This window comes from Mytilus trossulus, chromosome 7, assembly GCF_036588685.1.
Source record: "Mytilus trossulus isolate FHL-02 chromosome 7, PNRI_Mtr1.1.1.hap1, whole genome shotgun sequence".
Lineage (NCBI taxonomy): Eukaryota > Metazoa > Mollusca > Bivalvia > Mytilida > Mytilidae > Mytilus > Mytilus trossulus.
The window spans coordinates 31,115,823-31,126,729 of record NC_086379.1 but is presented as its reverse complement, the minus strand read 5'-3'; the positions used below and the strand labels follow the sequence as shown (position 1 = coordinate 31,126,729).

The following is a 10,907-nucleotide window of genomic DNA, read 5'->3' as shown; positions in this document are numbered from 1 at the left end:
GTCGTTGAACGGTCCAAATAAAACGACAGTCCACTAGCTTCTAGAGCTTGGGTGATATCATGATTAATCAATTAATATATTAATTAACACATTAGCGTTAAGTGGAGAAAAGAAAACACACTAAGTGTCATCTGAGCATCACGACTTTACGATTTTAAAGTGTCATCTTGACATCAATATGAACATCGTTTGACACACGATGCATGTAAATAAAAAGGTGTAAAACGATTGATCCATCATTCTGTATTCAGAAATCATTCAATAAACAATCGATAAGCTGAGTCTAAAAAATCTAAAGAAAATGAATTCTCCACATCTTTGCATCAAACTGAAAGAAGCTGAGAGTAGAACTCAGAGAGCCTGTCAGCAAATGTTTTTACTCCATGATAAACTGCAAGACCTAAAGATCAGATATGAAAATGCCGTCAATGCCAACTTTAGGTGCTTACGATATCCACTACGCATGAAAATTGTTACAGTAGAAGGCGTTATAAACATGTACTACGAATACACAGTAGAGAAACAGAAGCAAGTTGAAGCTCTGAGATACAAGCTATTTGGTGAAGAAGCAGAGTACGAACCTTTCGAAGACGGTTACGCAGAACACATGGAACGCTGAAGAGTTCCCATTACCAGTCGTCAGACTGTGAAAAGGGCTCTTTTAAGGGCCACAAATATATATCAAAAAGAGTCTGAATTGTTGGTATTTAAAGAAGTTTTCTTTTGTTCTTTTTATTAAGATGAAAAATAAACGGAGATTTTAAAACATATTAATTTTTCTGCAGTTCACGTTACGCAATGCATATTTTTTTTTATTTTAAACGCGTGAAAAATAAAAGCAGGATTTTAATATTTCTTATTGAAGGTCTCGTTTAGCAAATTTTTTTCTCACTTATAAATTGAAAGTAAAAATCATCACAACGAAATTACTTTAAAATCTATCCTTTGTGTTCTTTGAAAAACAACGATTAAGTCTAGCTTTCAAAATTACAATTTCGGACGTTCTTTACTCAAACATTTCCCCAAACTATGATTTTTAACTGCTGCTTTCGTATCCATCACAAAAAAGGACACCTTGTCACAAATTGATATTTCTGGATTAATCAATAGATATAGGAAGATGTGGTGTGAGTGCCAATGATACAACTCTCCATCCAAATAACAATTTAAAAATTAAACCATTATAGGTTAAAGTACGGCCTTCAAGCTTTTCACGATATCAAGCAGCATGTTTTCACAAAAATAAAATACTTGTGAAGAGCGAAAACTTTTACTTAAGTAAAGTGAAGTAAAGTGAAGTAAAGTGAAGTAAAGTGAAGTAAAGGGAAGTAAAGTAAAGTAAAGTAAAGTAAAGTAAAGTAAAGTAAAGTAAAGTAAAGTAAAGTAAAGTAAAGTAAAGTAAAGTAAAGTAAAGTAAAGTAAAGTAAAGTAAAGTAAAGTAAAGTAAAGTAAAGTAAAGTAAAGTAAAGTAAAGTAAAGTAAAGTAAAGTAAAGTAAAGTAAAGTAAAGTAAAGTAAAGTAAAGTAAAGTAAAGTAAAGTAAAGTAAAGTAAAGTAAAGTAAAGTAAAGTAAAGTAAAGTAAAGTAAAGTAAAGTAAAGTAAAGTAAAGTAAAGTAAAGTAAAGTAAAGTAAAGTAAAGTAAAGTAAAGTAAAGTAAAGTAAAGTAAAGTAAAGTAAAGTAAAGTAAAGTAAAGTAAAGTAAAGTAAAGTAAAGTAAAGTAAAGTAAAGTAAAGTAAAGTAAAGTAAAGTAAAGTAAAGTAAAGTAAAGTAAAGTAAAGTTAAGTTAAGTTAAGTTAAGTTAAGTTAAGTTAAGTTAAGTTAAGTTAAGTTAAGTTAAGATATAACGGTGGTACCCAACACCTTGACTATAATTTGGCCCGTTTAATTATGCCCCATTTATGGCCATTATGTTTTCTGGTCTGTGCGTCCGTTCGTCGGTCTGTTAGTTTGTCTGAATGTCTGTCCGTCTGTTCGTCCGTCCGTCCGTCAGTTCGTCCGTTCGTCGTACTGTTCGTTCGTCTGCCCGTTCGTCGCTCTGTTCGTTCGTCCGTCCCTTCGTCGTACTGTTCGATCGTCCGTCCGTCTGTACCGCTTCAGGTTAAAGTTTTTGATGAAGTTGAAGTCCAATCAACATGAAACTTAGTAAACATGTTCCCTATGATAGATCTTTGTAATTTAAATGCCAAGTTAGAGATTTTATTCCATTTTCACGGTCCACTGAACATAAAAAAGAAAGTGCGGATGGTGTATCCGTGTACTTGGAACACATTCTTGTTTCCCAAATATGTTGACAAAAAATTTGCTTTGACCTTTTGAAAATTAAAAAAAAAAATCGATAAAGTGAACGATCACTTTCTCGGAAAAAAAATGGTTTGAAACGGCAGTTTGACAAACACTAATTTTGATCATTGAGAAGCTTAATTTTTCATTAAACAATACATGTAACGCCATTAAAACGTTTAGCGATTTGACAGAGTTATCTCCCTGTAGTGTTAGGTACGGTGACATGAACCACCTTAAGTTAAGTTTGATAAAGTATATTGGATTTCTGACTTTATCTCTATTAAAGTCTATACGGAAGTCTTTCATTGAAATCAGGTAGTTAATTAACTGTCGTTGAACGGTCCAAATAAAACGACAGTCCACTAGCTTCTGGAGCTTGGGTGATATCATAATTAATCAATTAATATATTAATTAACACATTAGTGTTAAGTGGAGAAAAGAAAACACACTAAGTGTCATTTGAGCATCACGACTTTACGATTTTTAAGTGTCATCTTGACATCAATATGAGCATCGTTTGACACAAGATGCATGTAAATAAAAAGGTGTAAAACGTATCCATCATTCTGTATTCAGAAATCATTCAATAAGCAATCGATTTGCGCAGTTTAAAAAATCTAAAGAAAATGAATTCTTCACATCTTTACATCAAATTGAAAGAAGCTGAGAGTAGAACTCAGAGAGCCTGTCAGCAAATGTTGTTACTCCATGATAAACTTCAAGACCTAAAGATCAGATATGAAAATGCCGTCAACACCAACTCCAGGTGCTTACGATATCCACTACGCATGAAAATTGTTACAGTAGAGGGCGTTATAAATATGTACTTCGAATACACGGTAGAGAAACAGAAGCAAGTTGAAGCTCTGAGATACAAGCTGTTTGGTGAAGGAGCAGAATATGAACTCTATGAATAAGATTACACAGAGCACATGGAACACTGAAGAGTTCCCATCACCAGTCGCCAGACTAAGAAAAGGGCTCTTTTAAGAGCCACAAATATATTTCAAAAAGAGTATGAATTGTTGTATTTATTTAAAGATTTTTTCTTTTGTTCTTTTTATTAAGATGAAAAATAAACGGAGATTTTAAAACATATTAATTTTTCTGCAGTTCACGTTACGCAATCATATCGTTTTATTTTAAACGCGTGAAGAATAAAAGCAGGATTGGGATATATTTCTTATTGAAGGTCGCGTTTAACAACTTTTTTTCTCACGTAAAAACTGAAAGTAAAAATCATCACAACGAAATTACTTTAAAATCAATCCTTTGTGTTCTTCTTTTAAAAACGACGATTTAGTCTAGCTTTCAAAACTACAATTTCGGACGTTCTCTACTCAAATATTTCCCCAAACTATGATATCCTTATAACTGCTGCTTTCGTATCCATCACAAAAAAGGACACGCTGTCACAAATGGATAGTTCTGGATTAATCAAGCAACATGCTTTCACAAAAATAAAATATTTGTTAAGAGCGAAAACTCTTACTTTGAGTTAGTAAAGAAAGTAAAATAGTAAAGTTAAGTAAAATTAATTTAGGTTAAGTAAAGTTAAGTAAAATTAAGTAAAGTTAAGTAAAATTAAGTAAAGTTAAGTAAAGTGAAGTGAAGTTAAGTTAAGTAAAGTTAAGTAAAGTTAATTTGTTCTGCCACTAAGTAATGTAACTAATGCAGACAGTTTAAACCATTTTATTCATCAATGTAGACTGAACAAGATAGAGTGGTGAAGAGATTGTGGTCAGCCAAAGCTTATGGAAATTCCTAGATAAATTGTCCGAGATAGTTTGTCATCACATGGATTGATGTAAAAGTTCGATAACTCTGATTAAACCTACGATAAGCTTTCAGCGGCATAAAATTGAAACATAGTAATACACAAAATATTAAATCAACAAAATTCGATCTAATTAATAAACTGGTGAAGAATGTTTTCACAATAAACCCAGATTTTATGATTAGCATTGTATACTGAATAGTTCTAACAATGTTACTTTACACTCCCCCGTCTGATATCAGTCTTCTGGATATCACTATAACTAAATAAATCTTTGAACAAATACAATGTATGTTTAAAGTTCAAACACATTGTTCTCGATCAGAGACAAGAAGAACAAGTTCTGTAATTGGTCGCACATAAACGGTTGGTTTGCCATCTCTAATCACACGTAGTTCTGTTTTTCTCACTTTTCCATCATCACTCGCGAATGCACGAATTACTAGTCCAAGAGGCCATTCATTACGAATCAGAGTTTTGTCTCTCAATAAAACGACATCTCCTTCCTTTATGTTTGGAACATCCTTGTGCCATTTTCTCCTTGACTGAAGATTGTTCAGATACTCTTTGCGCCACCTTGACCAAAACATGTCAGAAAGAACCATAACACGCTTCCATTCGGCATGAAGAAGATCCTTTGTGTCAAATTCTCCAATGTAATCGGTTTCGATTGTAGATTTTGTCTTTTGAGTAAGAAGCACTGCCGGTGAAAGTATAAACGGATTATCAGTGTCAGAAGAAACCGGAACTATCGGTCTATGATTCACTATACTCGCTACTTCAGCCATGAAGGTAACTAAAACATTATGAGTTAGAAATTTTGTGTTTGCATCTGTAAGAATTGAGTCCAAAATCCTTCTTGTTACGCCTATCAATCGTTCCCCCGCTCCTCCCATGTGCGAGGAGTGGGGAGGGTTGAAAATCCAAATCGTCCTCGTTTCATGCATAAATGTTTTAACTTTGTCATCTTCAACGTTAATTGCCTCGATGTGTAAAGGATCCACTGCACCTATAAAATTGGAACCGCGATCTGATCTAAAAACACTCACTTTTCCTCTGATTGCAATGAATCTGCGTAAGGCATTGATGAAAGCACTCGAAGACATCTCTTCAACTATTTCTATATGTATTGCACGTGTCGTAAGACATGTAAAAAGTATAGCCCACCTCTTAGAATTTGAACAGCCACCACGAGTCCTGCGATGAATAACAGACCAAGGACCAAATGCATCGACCCCCACATTAGTAAATGGCGGAGTGGGTTCAATTCTGTCTGTAGGTAGGTCAGCCATCTTTTGAACCTCCAAACAACCTCTGAGTTTACGACACGGGACGCAATGGTGTATAACAGATGATACGAGACGTTTCGAGCCTGTAATCCAGTAACCCTCTGCACGAATGGCACCTTCTGTAAAATGTCGTCCTTGGTGCTTGACTTGGGCATGAAAATGTTGCACTAGTAATTTTGACACATGACATTTTCCTGGAAGAATGAGTGGATTTCTTTCTTGGTATGGCAGATTTGATTTATTGAGTCTCCCACCAACACGCAAAATGCCTTCACTATCCAGAAATGGATCTAAAGATATAATACTACTGTTTTTCCTAAGATTTTGTCCATTTACTATGCAGTCTATTTCTGAACTGTAAGCTTCACTTTGAATTGTCTTAATTATAAATATTTCTGACTCATTGAGCGACTTAACTACATCGATATCTTGTAAGGTAACCTTTTTGAATCTCGACTGAATGAATCGTTGTAAAACGGCTATTCCATTTACTAGTGACTTCCATGATGAAAAGTTTTGAAATCGTTCAGATCCAATAGAATGGCTGTCTTCAATTGTAGTCTTTGTAACTGTCACAATAGGTCTTACTTCTTTATATAAATCTGGATTGACTAGTATCGTTAGAGTTTCAGTAGATGCAGAAGCTTGTAGTTCTCCACTTATAAACTTAGTTGGTCCTTGCAGCCAAGAACTAGAACCAATATCTTCTGACGAAACTGACCTTGTAGCTTGATCTGCAGGATTGACTGATGTTGGAACGTAATTCCATTGTTCTGGGACCGTTGACTTACGTATGCGTTCGATTCTATGTTCCACATAAACATAAAAGCGACGTGTCTGGTTATAAATATATCCCAGGACCACCTTGCTGTCGGTGTAAAACTTAACAACATCGAAAGTCTCATCAAAGTTCTCAACAACTGTCTTTGATACGTCAACTGCCAAAACAGCTGCACACAGCTCTAACCTCGGTATAGTGTGTCCATGGTGAGGTGCGACTTTCGCCTTTCCTAAAATGAATCCAGTTTCAGTGTTGCCATCAGGTTTGATTGTTCGTAAGTATGATACCGCTGCAATAGCCTTTTCAGATGCGTCAGCAAAGACATGAAGTTCGAAGGTAGGTGTTTTACTTAATGAAGAACTTACATACATGCGTGGAATTGTAATGTTCTGAAGTGCACTAAGCGACTTTCTCCAAGTTTCCCATTTCAATTTGCTGTTTTCCGGCAGGGGTTCGTCCCAATCAACAGATTGCGCCATAAGCTCACGCAGTATAATTTTACCTTCAACTATGACTGGAGCAACAAAGCCTAGCGGGTCAAATAGACTGTTAAGTGTAGATAATACACCACGGCGTGTAAAAGGTTTGCTTTCTTCAGATATTCGATAGGTAAAACAGTCTGTAGCTAGGTCCCAATACAACCCTAAACTCCTCTGTAGTGGAACACTATCTGCATCAAAGTCTATACTCTTCAAGTCTTGAGTAAGATCTTCATGTGGAAGAGCGGACATTACTTCATCACTATTTGATGCGAACTTATGAAGGCGTATATTTCCTTCCTTCAATAAGGTTTTCTGAGTTCGTGTTAGCAGATCTATCATGTCCTGACTGCTATCTAATGATATGAGGCCATCGTCAACATAAAAGTGTCTCTGAATAAAATCTCTGACATCTGGTTCAGTCAAATTTGAGCACTTTCGTAGTCCATATGTTACAACCGCTGGCGAGGGGCTATTCCCGAATACGTGTACGGTCATTCTAAAGTCTACTAGTTGTTTATCAAGGTTATTGTCTTCGTGCCATATGAAACGAAGAAAGTCTCTATGCTTCTCATCAACAGAAAACGAATAGAACATCTGCTGAACGTCAGCTGAGGCAGCAACACGATTCTTTCTGAAGCGCATGAGGACGCTCAGAAGAGAATTATTTAGATCCGGTCCTTGTAGTAATACCTTGTTGAGTGACACATCTCCAAATTTGGCAGAGGAATCAAAAACACAACGGATCTTTCCAGGTTTCTTTGGATGATAGATACCAAAGACAGGTAGGTACCACGATTCTGCTCCTTCATCAAGTTTTGGTGCTATTTCTGCATGATTGTTTTGTATAAGATTGTGCATAAATTCTAAAAAGTGTTCACGTTTTTCTTTATTAGACTGAAGACTTCTATCAAGTGTTTTAGCACGACGTAAAGCCATAGGAAAATTGTTTGGTAATCGTTCCCTATTAGGTTTAAAGGGTAAAGGTGCGCACCAATTTCCATGTTCATTCTTGTGGAACTCCTTCTCCATTATATCAAGAAATATTTTGTCTTCTATAGACTTTCCAGGTGTATCATCGAACTCAGTGCGATCAAATACACCGTCTCCCAATTTTGTTTCAAGGTCAAAGTCAATATTATCAAGTTTGTTTTGAGTTTTCAGCAGTTCCCGTACACTGATTACATTTGGACACGGTTTTAAGAGTGACGGGCGTCCACCTGCTTGAATGTATGTCTTGTAAGACTTGACAGAGTCTGTAACATGTCTATTTCCAATACAAACATCTCCGATTATAACCCAACCCAAAGCTAATCTTTGTGCATATGGAGAATGAGCTGGTCCGATTCGTTGTTCAATTATATGATGAGCTTCTAGAAGGTCTCGTCCTATCAATAAAAGAATATCTGCATTTTCGTCTAAAGGTTCAAGTTCATGTGAAATGCTACGAAGATGATCGTGATAATTAGCTACGTCTGGAGTCGGAATCTCATCGCGATTATTTGGTATCTCCTTACATTCTATGACTGTTGGCAATTGCATTTTTGTTGACCCATCTAAAGATTCGAGTAACAATCCTGACACACGTCGACCATTCATTCTTGTCCGACCCGAGCAACTCATTAATGTATACTCCTCTGGTTTACATACAATGTCAAATGAATCAAACAGTTCTTTTCTACCCAAAGACCTATTGCTTTGTTCGTCTAATATAATGTAAGTCTTGATGCGTTTGGATGGATCATCTTCATGCGAAACAAATACCGGAAGTATCTTTGCACATTACTTTCCAGAAAATTTACCATTACATATGTCCATGCAATACGCCTTAACAACTTTACTTGCGTCTTCAGATTGCTCCCCGCCATGGGGTTCCAAAGGTTGCATTTTCTGTTGTCCGTAAATATGCATTCCTGAACTATGAGTAGAGCTGTCACACTCCTTACATTGTACAGTTTCAGGACAATTGCGACTGAGGTGATCTTTCGAGTTGATGCACTTGAAGCATATACCGTTTTCCTTGATTATCTTACGGCGGTCCTCTATAGACTTGGATAAAAACGACCTGCAATCATTTAACGAATGATTAGTCTTATGAATACCACATTTAAGCTTAATTGGCTTAATACCCTCTGTGGAAGTAGCAATTTCTGTCTTACTAACATTTATGTTTCTCGTGCTCAAGCGTGGTCTCTGAGATGAACGTCCGGATTCTTTATCCCGTGATTGTGGTGAATTGTTGTTCTGATCACTTTCAAATTTGAATCCTGGGTCATTGTACTTACTAGCCTGATCGGATATGAATTCAACAAAAAACGAAAATGGCGGATACGGAACATTCTTTGACTTCTTGTAGTTTGTTGCTTTATCCCTCCACTTATATTGTAGCGACTGTGGCAATTTACTCATTATCGGGTTGATTCCTACTGAAGAGTCGAAGTAACTTAGAAGCTTCTCATATACAGGATTCTCTTTAATTGACAATATTTCCGAAAGAACATCTTGTAAATCATATAATCGTTTCACTTCTCTAAATGTTACTTTAGGAAATTCATTGATCTTTGTCTTCAGTGACGTTTCTATCATTTCCGGGCTACCAAAACGTTCTTCTAGCCTTTGCCATATCTTTCGTAATCCTATCGACGGATCATTTAAGTTTGATGTCCGGATGCTTTGTCCAAACTTTGATGAATCGGGTCCAAGCCACTTAATTAAAAGTTCACTTTCCTCAATAGCAGTCACTTCAAGTTCCTTTGTAATAGCTTTAAAACCGGATTTCCAAAGTGCATACGATTCTGGACGATCATTGAAACGGTTAAATCTTGACATCAAAAGATCTTTCTTCAATAGAAAGCGTGAAAATTCGCTCAAACTGGGGTTGTTGTCAACATCTACGGGTTGAGAAAGAGACGTATGAATGTGGTCCAGTATATCATTTCTACTCTGACGTGTAAGAGAAAAGTCATTCGTATCGTGATTTTCAACTGGCTCCGATACAGGTATTTGATCCAGGTGTGCACTTGGGATAAATGGAGCACTAGTATGATCGCCCAAGTGAGTATTGCTGTGAACCGGATTATCACGGAAGTTCTGACTGTTAAATGTAACATTTCTATGACTTTCGACGTACTGCCTAGTTCGATCTAACTCGTCTTGTTTAGGTATTCCTTGTAATGACTTAGCATCGTGCTGTGACTCATCGTCTTCCATAGCTGCTTTGTACTCTGCATATGCTACAGCTGCTTCTTTTTGCTTACTAAGAAATTCTAGATCTGCTTGAATGTCCATCTGTTTTCGCTGTATTTCGGCATCTGCCTTCTTAAGTTCGGCTTCTTTAGCTGCGAATTCTAATGATGCTTTTGCTGCTTCAGCTCTAGCTTTTATTTTCGTGGTTGATGATGCTACTGACGATCGTCCATGTGATCTAACTGATTTAACAGATTTTGTTTTAGTCCTTTGTTGTATCCTTTGCATATCTCGAAATACTTCGTCTGCGGATAGTTCTACATTAGTATACACCGATTCGTGATTTTCGAGTTCTTTAAGGCTGTCTGTCGTGTTTTTCCTTTTGAGATATTGAGAGATTTCTTCTGCCATATTGAGGTATTTATCCAATGAATTTTCTATCCTTTTCTGGCACACGGATATTGAGTCTTTTGTTTGATCTTCGGATTTATAAGTTCCGATTTCATAATCCACGTTTCTTTTCAATATTGAAAGTTTTGAAAAGTAGTTTGTGACTGTTTTGTCATATTCAATTTGAGCTTTTTCGGTTAGTGTCCTTAATCTGGTTTCCTTATCTAACTCGAGACCATCCTTGGACATCTGTTCCTCCTTCTCTTCTAATGGATCCATGTTACTCATTGCTGTATTGAATCTCTTCACTGTTCTGCCACTAAGTAATGTAACTAATGCAGACAGTTTAAACCATTTTATTCATCAATGTAGACTGAACAAGATAGAGTGGTGAAGAGATTGTGGTCAGCCAAAGCTTATGGAAATTCCTAGATAAATTGTCCGAGATAGTTTGTCATCACATGGATTGATGTAAAAGTTCGATAACTCTGATTAAACCTACGATAAGCTTTCAGCGGCATAAAATTGAAACATAGTAATACACAAAATATTAAATCAACAAAATTCGATCTAATTAATAAACTGGTGAAGAATGTTTACACAATAAACCCAGATTTTATGATTAGCATTGTATACTGAATAGTTCTAACAATGTTACTTTACATAATTAAAGGTAAGCACGGTCCACTGAACATAAAAAATGATAGTGCGGATGGGGCT

At 36.1% G+C, this 10,907-nt stretch overlaps 1 protein-coding gene across 1 annotated transcript; it reads right to left on the bottom strand.

Annotated features, from left to right (window-relative positions):
- Positions 1 to 4,364: 4,364 nt before the first annotated feature.
- Positions 4,365 to 8,210, bottom strand: LOC134726347 (uncharacterized). Its single transcript, XM_063590745.1, has one exon. It carries the CDS (start codon positions 8,208 to 8,210, stop codon positions 4,365 to 4,367), a length of 3,846 nt encoding a protein of 1,281 aa, XP_063446815.1.
- Positions 8,211 to 10,907: the final 2,697 nt, after the last annotated feature.

What these genes read in the sequence shown, in the direction of transcription:
- LOC134726347 (XM_063590745.1), bottom strand. Translation starts at nt 8,210, where the DNA reads ATGAATGGTCGACGTGTGTCAGGATTGTTACTCGAATCTTTAGATGGG.